Genomic DNA, 21316 nt, shown 5'->3' on the forward strand with positions numbered 1-21316 from the left:
TCTGAAGAATAAAGTCATCTAATTAGTGATTTAGTGATTAGCGAGCATGCTCGCTACTACTCGGTGCTCGCCCGAGCATCTCACTGCTCGAGATGCTCGGCGCTCGCCGACTATTTTCGGGTTGCTCGGGCGGGAACTCGGGTCCCCTCCCTGTATGTTTGGCACTCTTTAGAGAGCCAATGAGCATGCAGGGATTGCCTGCCATGCACTGTAATGCCATAGCCATGTTGAGTGTGAGCAATACAGTGAATGGCTGGCTGCACAGCGTCATCAGGTCTATATCAGACCTGGCGCCGCCATGCTTGTCACAGTCACTCCGGATCAGACAGTGTAGGGAGAGCAGCTGCTGCGTCAGGGAGAGATTTGCTTGTGTATTCGGTAGTGTAGGGAGAAAAACCGTACATTACACATATCCATCTTAACAAACAGTCCTTCTGAGGAATAATCCATCTGCAGAGATATCAGGCAGGCAGCGTATATAGGCAGGCAGTGTATATAGCAGACTGCAGTGCATATAGCACAAGAGGCTCCATTCGAATTCTGCCTTCTGCTGCTGTTAGATATTTATATACATAGGCCCAGGTCTCAGGGGCCAGGAATACTTTCTTTTGGATCTTAATCCTCATTATTTGCTTAAAAAGCAATCCAGAGAACACCGTTTTTCTGTGCCATTTGCTTGTTGGCACTGCAGAATACAGCCAGGTCCTTTTCATATTACAGCGCTAGAAATCCAGCTATTTAAAACTGTGTTTTCTATATCAAATGGATCACATATACGTTGTCAGAAAATACTGCCATTTTTGGCCTCCATTAAAAATTTCCTTTAATGTGTCAGTGAAGCAATTCACAGCAGTTTGCTGTTCAAACTACTTACCTACAGGCCAGGTATTTAAAACTCTGTTTTCTCCGTCACACGGATCACATATAAGTTTGCTCCAAACTAAGTAATTTGTAGTGAGCGTGGAAGATACTGTCCTCCATTTAAAATGCACAAGGCACGGGGCAAGGGACGGGGAACTGGATGTGATCATGCAGAGGCCGAGGCCAAGGCCATGGGCAAGCCGAAATTGTGCCACAACAAACACCCACATCTTCTCTCCTGACCTTCCTGTCCCAATTTCTAGGGGTCCGCAGTACACTACTATTGAACCCAGAGCAGTGTCAAAAGGTTGTTTGTTGGAAAGCGGATAATGCTTTCAGTCACTTAGCCACCACCACCACCCTGTCTTCCACACGGATCTTTCTTTAGTATAAAAAACAGCATCACCAATTTAACCTCAATGTAATCACATTGTTCAGCTCATGCACCTCCTCCTCCATCTCCGAAATGACCACATCAGTCACAAGCTGATAGCACTGCAGCACTACCTTGGCCAAGCGGCAACAGACTGTGCTGAAGATAACATGCTTAATGCTTAATTGACAAACCGCCCAGCGCTGCAGAGTTGTTGAAAGCTGTAACACAGCAGCCTGATCTGTGGCTCTGAACATACAGCCAGGTATGGTCGTGTGTTACAATGGGCGAAACCTGGTGACAGAGAAATGACAGCGGAGTAGATACGGTTTCCCTCTATGCAAGTATTTTCACCGAGCTAAATACAACTCTCAGCAAAAAAAGTTGTGGACTGGCTCCGTACCGTCCCTGGCCACATTCACCTGTCCACGTGTTTGTGGTTAGGTGGTCCTTCCAAGTAAGTGCACTGGGGAGGGCACGGGAAATGTTGTGGGATCCGTGCTTCTGGAAGACGGAGGCAACACTGGGAGAATCAATGGCAGCTTGGGACAGAGTATGGACACCCGGCCGCAGCCGGCATGAGGTTGTGAAAAGCTTCCACCTCCACGAGCTTAAAAGGCCATATTTCAAGTGCAAGCAGCTGCCCAGAAAAATGGCAGTTTAGTGTTGCGGCCTGTGAGTGGATGGTTGGCTGCATACTTGCACTTGCATTCCAAGTAACAGAAAACTAAGCAGATGGTGGCCTCTATCATCATCATGGCCTCACCTCGGCACTATGAACTCTCCTGAAGGAGAAGCCAGGGCCCGCCGGAGGAGTCTCCGGTTCTCTAGTGGGCCCTTCCAATCCTGCCGAGAAGCAGCCCTGGCTAAGAAAAGTGGCGGAAGGTTCCCGGACACTCTATAGCTGCTTTTTTAATGTGGATCCGCCATACTTATGCATGTTATTTCTTAAACCACATTACAGGTCATGCCATTGTCCAACTCTGTATTCAAGAAATTAAATGCACTGGGGAGGGCACGGGTGATGTTGTGGGACCCGTGTTTGTGGTAGGCGGAGGCGACACCGGGAGAAACAGTGGTGGCAGGAGACCGAGTATGGACACCCTGTCGCCGCTGGCATGAGGTTATGAAATGCTTCCGCCTCCACGAGCCTAAAAGGCCACATTTCAAGTGTAAGCAGCTGTCAAAAATTTGGCAATATAGTATTGCAGCCTGTTGGTGGGTGGGTGGCTGGCTGCATACTTGCGCTTGCATTCCAAGGAATGGGGTAGGGACAACTGAACGCTGCACTGGGACAAGGACGTGGACGGTGATTGTTGCAAGTCTGCAACGATAGGTGCATGGCGGGAGGCATCTTCACATGCGCCAAGGATCACTTATGATGGGCACACTTTTAGGCAGTGACCTGGGAGTCAGAAATGCTTCCAGAGGTCTTCCCCATGCTGTTCCCATGTCTTTTCAGCACTGTATGCATGTGTCTGATGATGTGTCACACACCACATGGCCAGATAAGATTGCAAAATGTTCAAATGACATTTCCCAGTGAATGCATTTGTCTTTGTTGAAAGCAATGCAAAAGTGCAAAAATGCATCAAAAACGCTACGTGTGAACATAGCCCAAGGTGTGGAGGAGTATTTTTGTTTTTGGTTATTTATTTTGCTTTTTTATACATTGCACATGTCATGGAAAGGATGTTCCTTAACATATTTCCCAGGAAAATCCATTTTGGTTTTGTTTTGATATGTTTTATTGTCGGTCCGTAAAAGTGGCGTAATAACTGTGACAACATTGTGAGAGCAGTGACCTGGGAGTCAGAAATGCTTCCAGGGGTATTCCCCATGCTAATCCCATGTCATTTGAGCACTGTTCCCATCAATTTGGGCAATTTTTAGGCCCTCTGCAGCCCGCCGGTTGGAGCCATCTGAAAAATGCTTGAGTTTCCCATAGACTTATATTGGGTTCGTTGCTCGGGTCGAGCACCTGAGTTTTCCAATTTGCTCGACCCGAGCAACGAGTACCCGAGCATTTTAGTGCTCACTCATCACTACATCTAATAACTTATACTGCATGAGGAAAGGCGTAAAAAATAAACTCTAGGGTTAGGGTTGTGGTAGGTTTAGGGTTGTGCTAGGGTTAGGATTAGGGTTGTGCTAGGGTTAGGGTTGTGCTAGGGTTAAGGTTGCGCTAGGGTTAGCATTGTGCTAGGCTTGTGCTCGGGTTAGGGTTGGGCTAGGGTTAGGGTTGTGCTAAGGTTAGGGTTGTGCTATGGTTAGGGTTGGGCTAGGGTTAGGGTTGGACTAGGGTTAGGGTTAGGCTAGGGTTAGGGTTAGGCTGAGATTAGGGTTAGGCTAGGGCTGTGCTCAGTTAAGGGTTGGGCTAGGGTTAGGGTTGTGCTATGGTTAGGGTTGGACTAGGGTTAGGGTTGGGCTAGGGTTAGGGTTGAGCTAGGGTTAGGGTTGGGCTAGGGTTAGGATTGCACTAGGGTTAGGGTTGTGCTAGGGTTAGGGTTGTGCTAGGGTTAGGGTTGTGCTAGGGTTAGGGTCGGTCTAGGGTTAGGGTTGGGCTAGGGTTGTGCTAGGGTTAGGGTTGGGCTACTCTTAGGGTTGTGCAAGGGTTAGGGCTGTGCAAGGGTTATGGTTAGGCTTGGGCTAGGTTTAGGGTTAGGCTAGGGTTAGGATTGGGAAAGGGTTGGGGTTGGGCTAGGGTTGGTTTTTTTTTCAAAAGTAAAAAAAAAAAAATGACAATGATATGGCGACTAGTGTTGAGTGCAAGTGCTCGCTACTTGGGTTTGCATCGTGTGCTCGGGTATGCACAGAGTATCATAGGTGCACGAGTGACATGTTCGAGTCTCCGTCCCATATGTTTTGCAGCTGTTATATAGCCAAATAAACCTTTTGGGGGGTTTCCACTGTTTATGCACATCAGGGGCTCTCCAAATGAGACATGGCATCCGCTCTCGATTCCAGCCAATTTTGTGTTCAAAAGTCACACAGTGCTCCTTCCCTTCTGAGCCCTTCAGAGTACCCAAACAGTGTATTTTCCCCACATATGGGATATCGGCGCACTCAGGAGAAATTGCACAACAGTTTTTGGGATCCATTTTCTCCTCCTACTGTTGTAAAAATAAAAAAATTGGGGCTAAAAGATAATTTTTGTTAGATTTTTTTTATTTTCACAGCTTTACGTTATAAATGTATGTGAAAGACCTGGGGGATCAGGGTGCTCACCACATGTCTAGATAAGTTCCCTGAGGGGTCTAGTTTCCAAAATGGTGTCACTTGTCGGGGGTTTCCACTGTTTAGGCCCATCAGGGGCTCCCCAAATGCGACATGGCGTCTGCTAATTATTCAAGCAAATTTTACATTCAAAAAGTCAAATGACGCCGTGCACCCAAACAGTGGTTTTCTCCCACATATGGGGTATTAGCTTACTCAGGAGAAATTGTACAACAATCTGCATGGTGCAATTTCTCCTGTTACCCTTATGAAAATGCAAAATTGGGGACTGAAAAACATTTTTGTAGAAAAAGTTAGATTTTTTTATTTTCACGGCTTCATGTTCTAAACTTCTGTGAAGCACCTGGGGGTTAAGGGTGCTCACCACAAATCTAGATAAGTTCCATGAGGGGTATAATTTCCAAAATGGTGTCACTTGTGGGGGTTTTCCACTGTTTAGGCACATCAGGGGCACATCCGCTAATTATTCAACCAAATTTTACATTCAAAAAGTCAAATGGCGCCCCTTCCCTTCCGAACCCTACTGTATGTCCAAGCAGTGATTTTCCCCCACATATGGGGTATAAGTTTACTCAGGAGAGATTGCACAACAAGTTGCATGGTGCAATTTATCCTGTTACCCTTATGAAAATACAAAACTGGGGGCTGAAAAACATTTTTGGGAGAAAAATGTGAAAATGTTATTTTCACGGCTCCATGTTATAAAATTCTGTGAAGCACCTGAGGGTTCAAGGTGCTCACCATACATCTAGATAAGTTCCCTGAGGGGTCTACTTTCCAAAATGGTGTCACTTGTGGGGGGTTTCCACTGTTTAGGCACATCAGGGGCTCTCCAAACGCAACATGGCGTCCGCTAATTGTTCAAGCAAATTTTACATTCAAAAAGTCAAATGGCGCCCCTTCCCTTCCGAGCCCTACTGTACACCCAAGCAGTTGTTTTCCCCCACATATGGGGTATCCGCTTACTCAGGAGAGATTGCCAACAAGTTGCATGGTGCAATTTTTCCTGTTACTTTTATGAAAATGCAAAAATGGGGGCTGAAAAACATTTTTGTGGGAAAAATATGAAAATGTTATTTTCATGGCTCCATGTTATAAACTTCTGTGAAGCACCTGAGGGTTTAAGGTACTCAGCATACATCTAGATAAGTTCTCTGAGGGGTCTAGTTTCCAAAATGTTGTCACTTGTGGGGGATTTCCACTGTTTAGGCACATCAGGGGCTCTCCAAACACAACATGGCGTCTGCTAATTATTCAGCAAATTTTACAATCAAAAAGTCAAATGGCGCTCCTTCCCTTCTGAACCCTGCTGTGCGCCCAAACAGTGTTTTTTCCCCACGTATGGGATATCTGCATGCTCAGGGGAAATTGAGCAACAAATTTTGGGGTCCATTTTTTCCTGTTACCCCTGCAAAAATAAAAAAATTGGGGTCTAAATTAACATTTTTGTGAAAAAAGTTAAATGTTCATTTTTTTCTTCCCTATTCCAAAAATTCCTGTGAAGCACAAGAAGGGTCAATAAACTTCTTGAATGTGGTTTTGAGCACCTTGAGGGGTGCAGTTTTTAGAATGGTGTCACTTTGGGGTATTTTCTGTCATAAAGGCCTCTCAAAGTCACTTTAAATGTGATGTGGCCCCTAAAAAATGGTTTTGTAAATTTTGTTGGAAAAATGAGAAATCGCTGATCAACTTTTAACCCTTATTACGCACAAATGAAAAAAAATTTTGGGCACAAAATTGTGCTGATGTAAAGTAGATATGTGGGAAATGTTATTTATTAACTATTTTGTGTAACATATCTCTCTGATTTAACGGAATAAAAATTCAAATTTTGAAAATTGTGAAATTTTCAAAATTTTTGCCAAATTTCCAATTTTTCACAAATAAACGCAAGTGATATCGAAGAAATTTTACCACTATCATGAATTACAATATGTCATGAAAAAACAGTCTCAGAATCAGTGGGATCCGTTGAAGCGTTTCAGAGTAATTACCTCATAAAATGACAGTGGTCAGAATTGTAAAAATTGGCCTGGTTATTAACGTGCAAACCACGCTGGGGGGTAAAGGGGTTAAAGATATAAAAATTAAAGTTTACTAATTTTTACAAAATTCCAATATTTTCACAAATAAACTCAAAAGATATTAAAATTTATACCACTAACAAAGTACAATGTGTCACGATAAAACAGTTTTGGAATTGCTGGAATATGATGAAGCATTCCAGAGTTATCACCCCATAAAGTAACACAGATCAGATTTCAAAAATTGGGCTTGGTCATTAAAGTCAAAATTGGCTCTGTCACTAATGGGTTAAAAAAGTCACCCCCGCCAATTATACCCTTGGTGGCTGCCTATTTCACCTACCCCAGGTCCTGGACCAGCCTGGTCACATGACAGATATTGTCTATAATGATATTAAATAAATCATTTATTTCTCTTTTGCAGCTGTATCTTGTATGTCTCTACACAGTCCCTCAAATGGACAAATGATCTGCTTTGACGTTTATGGAACATTCCAGTATAACTCTGAATGCAAATTTCACTGTGAAGATGGATATGAACTGACAGGAACAAGATCACTATCCTGCCAAAGCTCAGGAGAATGGTCGGAATCTATACCTATATGTAAAGGTAATATCTCTTAATAAAATATCAAATTGTATTAGATTTTCAGGTGATATAAAGGGTCTTTGAAGGATGAGGAATACAAACTATTCCCTTTATCCCAAGTTAATAGCTAGTAATAAGTGCTCACAGATGCTATGGAGGTGTGAGAACGCAGTGATCAAGAATTCCACAAAGAGTGAGAATTCAATATAGGATTGTCAAGGAATGCATCTGTAATAATATGAAGAGTCGACAGACCAATGCAGAAGACCAACCATACATTTCATAGAATATCCAGGAGGCTCTCAGAAAAAGGGGAACTGCTCCCAGACTAGTTGGCAAATCTCTATGGCACTGTCAATGCAGGGATGCATGGAAAAGGCTTTGAGAACCTTTTACCAAATTTTTATGTTGAACTGGACACAGAATATGGTAGTGGCTGCAGAGTGAAATAATGATTATTTTTTTTATTTCACCTCTTCCTTAAGGAAGTATTAGCAATGAAAGTATTGGGCCACTAATGAATTAAGTTTTGTGAAGTCCAAGTGAGTGTTATCAGGTAGTTTTTACTGAGTGTACATCTCCCTGAACGACGTTGACCAATTACATTGGAGAAAGAAGAACACGCCTCCACCATAGCTTACAGCAAATTTCTCAGTGTGTGAGATGTACAGATGGAGCGAATATGTTCGGAAAACGATCAACAATTTCAAATTCGGCTCAAATATGGCACATTCTGATTCGTGATCGGACACACGGGCACTTTTCTTAAAATCGGCAAAATTTGGTAAAAAGTTGATAAAAGTTCTGAAAATTATCATGTTGCCACTGAAGTATTTTTATCACTTTGTTTAGGATAGTGGCGGTGTTTGATGAGCAGGGGGGATGTGTTTTATTTGGGGAGTGGGTGGGTAAAGCTCAGAGGAGCGGCGGTCTTGTAATCTTTTTTTTTTCTTAACTTTATGTGTGCAAATTGCGGCTAGCCAATCCATCCACAATGACCAGACACAAGGGGTTGTGCCATTGGCTGCTGAAATCACATGTCCCTCTCTACATAAAGAGCAGACATGTTGTTTTAGCGCCATTTTTTCAGTGGAATAGCACAGAAAGGATACTCCTGACGCTGCTCCTGGATTCATTAGAGATATTAGCTAGTTAGCTAGGCGGTTGCTTCTAAGTCAGATAGTTTAGATAGCTAGTGTCTTGTGTGGCTGTGAAATCGACTTGCCAGCAGATTTTTTTTCTTGTGCGATTAGTGAGGTCTAGACAAAGACAGCAGGGCACATTTCATAGAAGTCTATTGTGCACTGCTTCTATTGTACTCCGTGCATGAGTACACCTTTAAAAACCTATTTTTTTCAGTTGTTAACGTGATGCAGCAAGCCATAATAATAATAATAATATCTCACCTTTTCATATAGTGTCAATGAAATTCAGCTGTATGCAGAGCTGTTGCAGAGTAAAAAAAACTATTTTTTTCAGTTAAAGTGATTCAGCATGCCATATCTCACCTTGTCATTTAGTGCCACTGAAATGTAGCTGTCTGACATGTAAAAAATACTTTTTTTCTGTTACTAACGTGATACAGCAGGGAAGATCTCAGTTTGAAAATGTTTGAAGCATATATTCTATGTTATACAGGCCTCATCTACAGTAAAAAAATACTTTCTTCTGTTACTATCTAGTGATGAGCGAGCACTAGAATGCTCGGGTGCTCGTTGCTCGGGTTGAGCAAATTGGAATGCTCGGGTTCTCGACCCGAGCAACGAGCCCAATGTAAGTCTATGAGAAACTGAAGCATTTTTCCGGTGGTCCATCCCCCCTGGAGGTCTGCAGGGGGATTAAAAATTGCCCTAATCGATGGTACCAGTGCTCAAATGGCATGGGAACAGCATGGGGAAGATCCCTGGAAGCATCTCTGACTCCCAGGTCACTGCTGTGAACAATGTTATCAGAGGTATTACGGCACTTTTACGGGCTCACAATAAAACATATAAAAACTAAACCAAAATGAATTTTCCTGGGGAAAACGTTTAGGAACATTCTTTCCAGGGTAAGGACTTGCATTTAAGGCAAAATAAATAACTCCACAATAAATGCTCCTCCTCACCTGGAGCTATGTTCACACGTAGCGTTTTTGATTAGTTTTTGTACTTTTGCATTGTTTTCAACAGTGATAAATAATCATTTTAACATTTTACTACCTTATCTGGCCATGTGGTGTGTGAGACATGATCAGACACATCCATACAGTGCTGAAAAGACATGGGAAGAGAATGGGGAAGACGCCTGGAAGCATCACTGACTCATAGGTCACTGCCTAAAACCATGGTCATCAGACGTGATCCTATATTACTGCGGTATTAATTAGAGAAGAGCGAATATGTTCGAAATCTGATCTCAAAAGTTAAATTCGTCATGAATGTGGCACATTCAGATTCCTGATCAGAAAGGTGAGCATTTTTGCTTAAATTCGGGAAAATCGGTAACGTTCAACGAATAAGTGAAGGAACGTGATTGCAGTGCAACTACAAGCATTTTTAACAGTTTGGCTAGTGATGCGCCCAGGGGATGGGGACGACTCGGTGCCCGGGCCTTTATCTGGTTTGGGGATGTTATGTGGTCGGCTCCCGGGCCCGTACCCTGGGGTCACTCTTGAGAAAGGGGATTGAAACTTGGATAAAAATAAAAATAAAATAAATAGTTCATGACCCCACCTGTGGTACCTGGTAAGGATTACCAGCGCTGCTTCAGACCTCCGGGGGGTGTTGGGACGGCAGCCGAGGTGTTTCTGCTCCCCACAGGTGGAGCGGGCCCCCGGGGCAGAGTGGTGTGAAAGGATGCAGGAGAGAGGGGACCCAGCTGGGTCAGAGGAAGAACAGACACACACACCGGGGCTAGTTTCAGTACCTTTACTGAAGATGGTAGGCAGGTATGGTCCAGGGTACTTGTAGGTGGTGTGCACTTCAGGACTTGCTCCCCAGTGAGCGGGTGTAAGGCCTCCTTTCTGTATCTTCCTGTCTCTCTCCCTGGAGCTTCTGACCTGCCTGGAACAGGGTCTAGCTTCCTTGATGTTTCTCTCACCCGTCTTGCTTGGCGGCGAGGGCTTTCCCACTGGTTACCACGATCCCTGGATGCTGGGGCCTTCGTGGTACCTAGTCCTCTGAATGTGCGGTATTCACGAGTGGACTGAGGGATATGACATCCTCCTCAGTATGCAGGATTCCCTACTGGGCATGGAGGTCCCAATAGGCTCGGGCCAGGAGCCCGGCTTGCATCAGGGGACAAACTCTCTGTGGTTCCTCTGTCCCTCATGGCTCTTTTCCTCTCCTTGTATTCTGGCCCACTCTAGGCTCTCACTGGCCAGACTAGCCCGCAGCTTGGGCCTAGCCTTGCTTTCAGCCACACAGACTTCAGCTTGTCTGGAACTGCAGCATCGTGTCACACTCACTGCTTCCCACTGACTGACTTCCTGAACTCCACTCGCAAGTATATATATACCTGACAGGGCTCCATCTAGTGGACTTGGGTGGAGGTGTCTGCATGTATTGAGGCCACTGGGGAGAATCCATCTGTGCAACACCCAGGAGTTCTGTGACAGCCTGCAGCCGCAGGGCGTCACACTAGCATAGTGCTTGTGTATGATGAGCGGGGCGACGTGTTAGATGAGTGGAGGGGCTGGGGAGAACTCAGAAGAGGTCAGAGAAGCGGAACACTTGTCTTTTTTTTTTTTTCTCGGAGAGAGTTTGATTTTACAACAGCCATATTCTTTAGGTCAGATGAAAGGACTGGCATACAGGGAAACCGTATGTACTAAGCTGTCATTTCTCCCCCACCAGGTTCCGGCCATTGTCATACGTGACCATGCCGGCCTGTATGTTCAGCGGTGAGAGCCACAGATCTGCCTGCTGTGTTACAGTTTTAAACAACTCTGCAGCAGTGTGCGGTTTGTCACCTAAGCATTAAGCATATTATCTTCAGCACAGCCTGTTGCCGCTTGGCCAAAGCAGTGCTGCAGTGCTTTCAGCTTGTGACTGATGTGGTCATTTCGGAGATGGAGGCCGAACAGGAGGAGAAGGAGGTGCAGGAGCTAAACAATGTTTACATTGAGGTTACATTAGCGAGTCTGGTTTTTATACTAAAAATAGACCCTACTGTGTTTTTGTTTATTTTATTTTATTTTTTTTAAGTCTCTTTAAATGTGTATTGGAGTGTGTCCTAATTTTTGGCAGCCCTTCAAATTGCTGCATATGCAATAACAGTATAGGAAACCCACTCCTTAATATTGAGAAAGACAAAAAAATTCAAATCTAATCTATTCCCTATCAATAATGTTGTTAGATGCATTTACAATAGGGACAGCTGCTGCTAGGTGGTATCATCAGCTCCACATGAGTGTTCATTTTGATCGCATAAATGTCTTCCACAGTCCATATCTTTTATTTTTAGTATTCCTTTGGCTTTATATACAAGTCATTACCCTGGAAAGAATGTTTCTTAACAATTTTTCCATTTTAGCTTGTTTTTTCTATGTTTTCTTTGTCAGTCCGTAAAAGTGGCGTAATACCCTGACAACATCGTTCACAGATATGCCATTTGTCAGCAACCAACTGTGAATAGGTTTTAACCCACAACTGCAATACTTTAAATGAAGTGTAATATTTGACACGCTCACAAAGATTGCTGGATTATTAGGACAGTCATATGGGTTAATGTCTGATGGCCACGGTTTCAGGCAGTCACCTAATAGTATGGTGTTTGTCAGTAACCAAGTGTCAATTGGTTCAACAAAACACAGCTGGCCGACTTTAAATGGAGTGGAATATTTGGCACTTTCCACAAAATTTTTGTATTATTGCGGAAGTCATATGAGATCACATCAGATGGCCACGGTTTCATGCAGTCACCTAATAGTATGTTATTTGTCAGCGACCAAGTGTCAGTTGGTTAAACAAAACACATCTGGCTGACTTTAAATTCAGTGGGATATTTGGCACGCTCCACAAAATTTCTGTATTATTACAGCAGTCATATAGGATCACATCTGATCATTGAAAAAAGTTTCTTTGCTTCCACAATACAGTCATGCGAATTAAATCAAAAATATCAGCCCTCAGCGGTCGGCTTTCCCTCTGCTAGTTATGGTTTATTTAATTCTTCATTTTATTTCATCTGTAAGAAATCCCATGCACACTGTGCTTGTTTTTTACGCTGCGTAAACTCACCCGCAGCATGTCAATGTCTGCAGCGGACACGCAACTCTTCGCTGCAGATTTTGATCGATTGAAATGTCATTATATGCACTGAATCCGCATTTACTGACAAAACAAGTGCGGCATTAGAACGCAGCATTTTGGATGCATTGAAAATACTCACCAATGGTCTGACAGTAATCCACGTGTTAGGGTATGTGCACACGATCTGGACATGCAGCGCTTTGGACGCAGTATACTTTATGCTGTTTCCAAAGTTGCTGCGTTCTATTGAACTCAGGTGAATCCACATGTGTTCTTTGAACCATGTGGATTCCCTGCATTCAATACCTTGCATTGATCAGATTTCTCTTGCGGAAACTAGTGAATCCGTAAGAGAAATTAACATGGTGTGGTCTTGAAAGACGCGCCACATGTCCGTATCCGAGAGTCAGCCGCAGGCACAAATAAACGCATAGTAAACATGGGATGTCTACAAATCCCATCCATTATGATGTAACATCTGGCCTCTGCGGGTTTGATGTTGCATAATGAGGCAGCGTCAAACCCGCAGTGGCTCTTGATCGTGTGTACATACCCTTAAAGCGATGTCCCATGTTTCTTTTTTAAAATATCTTTATCTAGCTCCAAAAACATTCATTACTTTACAAAAACGCATCCAAAAACCGCATGCAAAAATGCACCAAAACTCTGCAGCAAAGTGAATGAGAAACCTGAAATGTCATGCACATGCTGAGTATTTTTTGACTTGGTGCAGAAAATAATCATCAGCATGTCAATTCTATGTGCGTTTTTGCAGCATTTTTTACCTGCGTTTTTTTCAGTGCATTCAATTGGTGAAAAATGGAGGCAAAATGCACCACAAGGCAAAATAGAGAATAATCTTCAGCATGTCAATTCTCTGTGCATTGAATGCACTTAAAAAACGCATCAAAATTACGGCAAAACCACAGAAAATAACACACATCAAAATCAAGGTAAAATCGCGGCAAAAACACAATGTCTGAACATATCCCTATTCTGCAAAAAAACATGCAAAGCACAAAATCTGGAATCTCATAGATTTTGCTGGTACTGTAAAATGCAGCTACAAATGTGCATAAAAAAAGCATTAAAAAATGCAGAAAAAAAGCAATTCACTTTTGCTTCGTTTTATTTCTGCAGCAAATCCCGATGTCTTGTCAGGAAGGTTTGTTCAGGATTTTTCTTGCTTTTTTGCTGCGTTTTTAGTGTGTTTTTTTCATTATTCTTTTGTCTATGCATGTAATAGGAAAGACGATGATCCAGCTCCACAGGCTCCAATAGTAAAAACAAATGTCTTTTATTTAGAAATTTTTAAAAAAATATCCAGATGGCGATAATGTAACTCCAGCTGGTGTAAGAACAATACTAGAAGGGAAACACAGGGGCACCAAGGAAGGGTGCGCATCCCTCCTTGGTTCCCCTGTGTTTCCCTTCTAGTATTGTTCTTCCACCAGCTGGAGTTACATTATCGCCATCTGGATATTTTTTTAAAAAATTCTAAATAAAAGACATTTGTTTTTACTATTGGAGCCTGTGGAGCTGGATCATCATCTTTCCCAGTTACATGTCTACTGAGCGCAAGCAGCAGCGCTGATCATGGATCCCGGAGACACCCAGCTTGTTCGTGGAGGTGAGCTGTTTTTTTTCTTTGCCCTTTCCACTTTATGCATGTACTTAACGTTCAGTAAAAAAAAAATCTCATCAGGTTTTGGCACAAACAACGCTGAAAAAACTGACACCTGCGTTCTTGGTGCTTTTTTCTAGCTTATTTTTCACCACTCATTATTTCCAGTGGGTGAAAAACGCTGAAAAAACACTTATATTCTTGTACCGTGTTAGCCAGTAGATAGAAAAATATTTAGATTTGAGAGTCCTCAGTGGTTGATACCTTTTAATGGCTAACTGAAAAGATGGTAACAAATTGCAAACTTTCAAGACTACTCAGGTCTCTTCAAGAGACCTGAGCAGTCTCAAAAGCTTACAATTTGTTACCATCTTTGCAGTTAGCCATTAAAAGGTATCAACAACTGAGAACTCTCAAATAGAGATGAGGGGTGTTCGACTCGAACTGCTCGCCAATCTCAAATTCGAGCTGTTTTGGGCGGTGTTCGAGCCGTTCGGCGAACACGAACGATTTGAAAAAAATTTGACTGTTCGAGGTTATGTTCGATAACTGTTCGTGCACCAAAATCATAACTGGATTTTTTCTCAGTAATGCTGAAAATTAATGTTAATACGCAGTTTGAGTGTACAGCGGGGCGGGGGGAGGGGCAGGGGATGGATCTCTGCAGAAATAATGAAGATCTCCATTTTTTTTCTCTTTCCCGCATTTACAGTGGGGAAGTGCAATCTGTCAGCCTATCAGCAGCGCACACACGGAGCGAACTGCTTTTTTTCACACAAGCAAGGGAATGTGTCATTGGCAGTGTATGTCACATGTCCTTGCCCTATAAGACCCAGCCATTTTTCACGTAGCCACCATTTTCTCACTGCTGCAGCTGCGTGTTAGACGGCACCGCTGCTGCTGTGTGCGCTATACTTTGAGTGTTAATTTCAAGCCAATTTTCGCACAAATCTACAGATAGCTTGGGAGTAGGGAATAGTTGTGATTGCAGTCCTTTTGAGGACTAGGTTACATCATTTCCTACGACTTTTATCAGGCAGGTCTGTGCTCTTAAATAGATAGGTTGGGAGTAAAGACTAATTGTAATTGCAGTCCTTTTGAGGGCTAGGTTGCATCAGTTCCTATCACTTTTGTCAGGCAGGTCTGTGCTCTTAAATAGATAGGTTGGGAGTAGGAGCTAATTGTAATTTGCAGTCCTTTTGAGGGCTAGGTTACATGAGTTCCTATCACTTTTTGCCAGGCAGGTCTGTGCCAGTGCTGTGCAAGTTTTTTTTACAGCATTTGGCTAAATCTAGCTAAGCAAATCCTTTTTGGCCTCTTGCAGTGTGTGTTAGTTAGTGGAGTAGCCTATCTGTGCTGCAAGCTACACCACCTGTGTATGGAATACAAATTTTTTACTGCACTTAGCCAAGTAAAACCTTTTGGGCATAGCATCATTCTATTAGTCCATCTATACTAACCTCCACCAGGCTTCAAATTCAAAATAATTTTTATCTGCATCTAGCTCTGAAAAAATATTTGGGCTTGGGCTTCTAGCAGTGTGTGGGACTTGTTCTATTAGTCCATCTACACTAACCTCCACCAGGTTGCAAATTCAAAATAATTTTTATCTGCATCTAGCTCTGAAAAAATATTTGGCCTTGGGCTTGTAGCAGTGTGTGGGACTTGTTCTATTAGTCCATCTATACTAACCTCCACCAGGTTTCAAATTCAAAATAATTTTTATCTGCATCTAGCTCTGAAAAAATATTTGGGCTTGGGCTTGTAGCAGTGTGTGGGACTTGTTCTATTAGTCCATCTATACTAACCTCCACCAGCTTGCAAATTCAAAATAATTTTTATCTTCATCTAGCTCTGAAAAAATATTTGGGCTTGGGCTTGGGACTTGTTCTATTAGTCCATCTATACTAACCTCCACCAGGTTGCAAATTCAAAATAATTTTTATCTGCATCTAGCTCTGAAAAAATATTTGGGCTTGGGCTTGTAGCAGTGTGTGGGACTTGTTCTATAAGTTCATCTATACTAACCTCCACCAGGTTGCAAATTCAAAATAATTTTTATCTGCATCTAGCTCTGAAAAAATATTTGGGCTTGGGCTTGTAGCAGTGTGTGGGACTTGTTCTATTAGTCCATCTATACTACCTCCACCACCTGTGTATGTAATAAAATTGTTTTTCTGCATCTAACCCAGCCAATACTTTCGGGCTAATACCACAGTTTTGCCACTCAGCTCTGCTCGGTTCTCATCCATTGATTTTTGTGCAAACAACTCCAGAGTTGTCAATTAGTTAACCACCAAAATAAGTGGAAAAAGGCCTGCTGCTTGTGGAAAGGGGAATAGGCGTGTTGGGAAGGGAAAAAAAGGTTGTGTCCGTGGGGTAGGTGTTAAAGCAACAGTAACATCAGCAGAAGAAAGACCATCTTCCAGCCAAACTAAGATGTCTACTTCTTTTAGCGGACAATGTGATAAGATCCCTTTCTTACGGCCACGCCAATCGCTACAAATTCCAGATGAGGCACAAAAACAGCAGGTGCTTCAACGGATATCAAGTGCTCCTTTAAGTGGGCTCTCCTCCACCTCAACTTCAACATCACAAATACTCCAGTCCTCAGAGGTGTCACCCCAATCGCACTTGCTTCCTCACAGCTCCCAAGTCTCCAGCTGCCCATCTGAGAATGGGGTAGAACAGATGGTTGAGTCTGCAGAGCTGTTTACTCGTACTATAGCCTGGGAATCATAGGTCGGCTCCAGAGCTTCTGTGAATCCAGACGAGGAAATGTTCTGCACTGATGCCCAGAATCTTTATGAGTCGGATCCAGGACCAGATGCAGAAGGTTCTGACCATAATGTAGACCCTCATTCCCAAACTGTAACTCCTGTTGGTGGAGACAATGAGGAAGACGATGATGAGACTCAAATACCTGATTGGAGCGACAGCTTTATTTTTTTGTCATGGCAGGAAGAGGATGGCTCTGAGGACGACGGGTGTGATAACACACAGGGTGATGATGACGAGGTTGGAGATCCCACTTACTGTCAACCCACAGTCAGCCAGTCGATGAGGTCAGCAGAGGGGGTGGAGGAGGATGCTAGTGACGACGAGGTCAGGTTGCGCCTTCCTGGACAGAGGCGTAGTACTGGAAGCACGTCAACAACTGCATCCTCAAACACAACTCTGCCTCTGACCACAAGTCGTGGTGGCTCTTCAGGTCGCATGGGTGCTAAGCCTTGCATAGCCTGGGCATTTTTTCAGATCGATAAGGATGACCCAACTCGTGTTATCTGTAACATTTGTCCTCAAAAGCTAAGTAGAGGCCAAAAAATACATAGTTTGAATTCTTCATGCATGAACCGGCACATGGATATGAAGCATAAGTTGCAGTGGGAAGCTCACTGTGCTACAATGCGGCCTAGCCGGTCGGGCCAACCATTGTCTGCCACATCTTGTTCATCCGCGGCCTCTACATCCTCTGTGACTGGGGGGACAGCAGTCACACTTGTTTTGGGACACAGACCTGCCACCTCTTTACCCGCAACAGCCAGCGTGATTGGCAGGTCATCATTTTCTTTGGAGGTGGAAACACCAGCTGGTGTTCAGCGCTGTCCGACATCGATAGCACCACCTTTGGATCAAGGCAACCTAACATGTCCACCTGCATCTTCCTCACAGACCGGCTGTTTGCTGGGGACACCCTTCTCAACCCCATCTAAGCACAACAGCCAGCCCTCGGTCCCTCAGATGTGGACAAGTGAAAGACCACTTCCTCCTAGCCATGAGAAAGCTAAGAGGTTGAATTTCACCATCTGCAAGCTCTTGGCTACAGAAATGCTGCCTTTTCGCCTGGTGGACACAGAGGATTTTCGAGACCTTATGTCCGTCGCAGTGCCCCAGTACCAGATGCCCAGTCGGCACTACTTCTCAAAGAAAGGTGTGCCTGCGCTCCACCAGCATGTCGCACACAACATCACCGCTTCTTTGAGAAACTCTGTGTGTGACAGGGTGCATTTCACCACAGACACTTGGACGAGTAAGCATGGACAGGGGCGTTACATGTCGCTGACTGGGCACTGGGTAACTATGGTGACAGCAGGACAAGGGGCTGCTGTCCAAGTCTTGCCGTCCCCACGAGTTGTGCGTCAATCCTCTTTATCTCGAAGTTCCTCCACTGCTTCTGCTTCCTCAAACTCCTCTCGGTCCTCCACCTGCACCCAAAGCCTGTCTGGTCATGCCACAAGCTTTCTAACTGCGCAGAAGGGATCCTGCACACCTCCTTACAATGCTGGCAGCAGGGCTCAACTTCATCAAGTGGTTTTTACTTTGAAATGTCTGGGAAATATGAGTCACACAGCTGAGGAGTTGTGGTTAGCTCTGGAGAACCAGTTTCATGAATGGTTGTCTCCACTGGACCTGAAACCAGGGAAGGCAATGCTGAAAACCTGGGTGCGGCCCTTCGCCGGGACAATGTCACCCACGTGCCTTGTATGGCTAACGTGTTGAACCTGGTTGTCCAGCAATTTTTAGCCCAGTATCCCGGACTAGATGGCCTTCTGCAAAGGGCACGGTCGCTGTGTGCTCACTTCCGCCATTCGCATCCCGCAGCTCAGTGACTTACATCTCTAGAGAAGTCGTTGGGCCTGCCACTTCACCGGCTAAAATGCGATGTGCCTACCTGGTGGAATTCAACTCTGCACATGTTGCAGCGACTGTGGCAGCACCGACAAGCCCTGGTGCAATACGTTCTGACGTATAGCCTGGGCCAACGCGATCCAGAGGTGGGGCAAATCACGCTGGAGGAGTGGTCTCAGATCAGGGACCTATGCACCCTTCTGCACAGTTTTGAAATGGCAACGAAGATGTTTAGTGCTGACAATGCCATTATCAGCATGACTATTCCGGTGATTTACATGCTGGAGCACATGTTAAACAGAATTCGGAGTCAGGTGGTGGCACAAGAGGAGGTGGAGGAAGTAGAGGAGGAGGAGTTGTATGCGGAAGGGCTAACATCTGCAAGGTCCAGACGGTTGGCAGCACCAAGGCGGCAGGCATGTGAGGGTGGGGGAGATGGTTTTACCAGGGCGCATGGTAGCAGCCAAACTAGTGAGGAAGGTGCAGGAGCCCAGGAAAAAGTGGAGGACGAACTGATGGAAGACTCATCAGATGAGGGAGTCATTGATCACATTTCTGTTGTGCGAGGTTGGGGGGAGAGGGCAGAGGAAGGAAGCATGATTGTTACCTCGCCACCAACACAACAGGGACTTGGTGCTCCTGGATGCGCAAGACACATGAGTGCCTTCTTGCTGCACTACCTGCAACATGACCCTCGAATTGTGAGAATTAGAAATAATCCTGACTACTGGGTTGCCACACTGTTAGATCCCTGGTACAAAAGTAAATTTGCAGAAATTATTCCTGCCATAGAAAGAGATGCACGCATGCAGGATTATCAGGAGAGACTGTTGCAGAATCTTACATGTGCTTTTCCCCAAAACACTAGTGGTGCACGTAGTTAATCTCACAGTTCCTACTTGCCAACCGTGGGACCGTCGAGTGTTCAGCACTCAAAACATAACAGAAACACAGTATCTGCTGGTAACATCAATTTTGCGGAATCATTTCACCACTTTTTTAGCCCATCCTTTGCAAGGCCACAGGAGACAAGAAGTCTGAAACATAGTCAACGCCTAGAGACGATGGTACAGGAGTATCTCCAAGTAAACATTGAAGCCATGACTGTGTCACTGGACCATTGCTCTTTTTGGGCTTCCAATCTGGATAAATGGCCGGAGCTCGCCACTTACGCCTTGGAGATCTTGTCATGCCCCGCAGCCAGCGTTCTGTCTGAACTTGTGTTCAGCGCTGCTGGTGGTGTGCTGACAGATAAGCGCACGCGGCTCTCCACTGATAATGTAGACAGACTCACGTTCATAAAGATGAACAAATCATGGATCCGAAACGACTTTTCTACCCCTGTGTCAACCTGGGGAGAGTAAAAGCTTGATGATTTGTTAAAATCACCTCACCAACCGTTTTAAGCTTTCAAATTACTAATCATGTTTATCTGTATCTTGGCTGGATAGTAATTTGGGCCTTGTAACAGTGTGCAGTACTGATTCTATTAGGCCAGCTATACTAAACTCCACCAGATTTAAAATTACTAATCATGTTTATCTGTATCTTGGCTGGAAAATAATTTGGGCCTTGTAGCAGTCTGCAGTACTGATTCTATTAGGCCATCTATACTAAACTCCACCAGATTTAAAATTACTAATCATGTTTATCTGTATCTTGGCTGGAAAATAATTTGGGCCTTGTAGCAGTTTGCAGTACTGATTCTATTAGGCCATCTATACTAAGCTCCACCAGCTTTCAAATTAATAATAATTTTTAGCTGCATCTAGCAATAATTTTGGGGCTCCTAGATGCGCCAGACACATGAGTGCCTTCTTGATGCACTACCTGCAACATGACCCTCAGATTGTCAGAATTCGAAATAATCCTGACTACTGGGTTGCCACACTCTTAGATCCCCCACACTCTTCGATCAACATTTTCATTTTAATAAAGAACAAAAAAATGGTAATTTTTGAAATTATAAGCATTAGCAGGTTATTAGAAACTGAAATTAAACAGTTTTCAACTCAAAATTTTATTCTAGGTGATGTTACATTTGCACATAAGACCCCTTGTTCGAAAGGAGCTTCTGAACTCTCTTGTCCATTGAATTTGTCAGGTTTTGGATGGTTTCTGCTTCAATTGTTTTGCATGAGGACAGAATACCCTCCCAGAGCTGTTGCTTAGATGTGAACTGCCTCCCGCCATCATAGACACTCCTTTTGATGATGCTCCAGAGGTTCTCAATGGGGTTGAGGTCAGGGGAGCATGGGGGTCACACCATAAGTTTGTCCCCTTTTATGGCCATATCAGCCAGAGATGCAGATGTGTTATGTGCAGCATGAGACGGTGCATTATCATACATGGAAATGATCTTGCTGCGGAATACACGGTTCTTCTTCTTGAACCATGGCAGAAAGTGCTGTTTGAGAAACTCCACATACATTATGGAGTTCATCTTTACCCCTTCAGGGATCCTAAAGGGGCCGACAATCTCTCTCCTCATGATTCCAGCCCAAAACATTACTCCACCTCCTCCTTGTTGGCGATATAGCCGTGTTTTCATGGGGTGTCCATCAACCAGCCATCCTCCACTCCATCCATCTGGACCATCGAGCGTTGCACGGCACTCATCCGTGAACAAAACAGTTTTGAAGTCAGTCTTCATGCATTGTTTGGCCCACTGGAGCCGTTTCTGCTTGTGTACAGTGGATAGAGGAGGTCGACAGGATGGCTTATGCACAGCTGCAAACCTCTGAA

At 44.1% G+C, this 21316-nt stretch overlaps 1 protein-coding gene across 3 annotated transcripts in view; it reads left to right on the forward strand.

The window, feature by feature from the left end:
- LOC141156717 (E-selectin-like) overlaps positions 1-21316 on the forward strand; it is a 1180370-nt gene that overhangs the window by 568558 nt on the left and 590496 nt on the right. For all 3 annotated transcript variants that reach the window (XM_073643013.1, XM_073643011.1, XM_073643012.1), the window contains one exon: positions 6920-7105. In XM_073643013.1, the coding sequence (XP_073499114.1) occupies positions 6920-7105 (186 nt within the window). The remainder of the gene's footprint in view (positions 1-6919; positions 7106-21316) is intronic.

This window comes from Phyllobates terribilis, unplaced genomic scaffold (genome assembly GCF_046119375.1).
Source record: "Phyllobates terribilis strain yellow unplaced genomic scaffold, ASM4611937v1 Scaffold_8__6_contigs__length_399053987, whole genome shotgun sequence".
Taxonomy (NCBI): Eukaryota; Metazoa; Chordata; class Amphibia; order Anura; family Dendrobatidae; genus Phyllobates; species Phyllobates terribilis.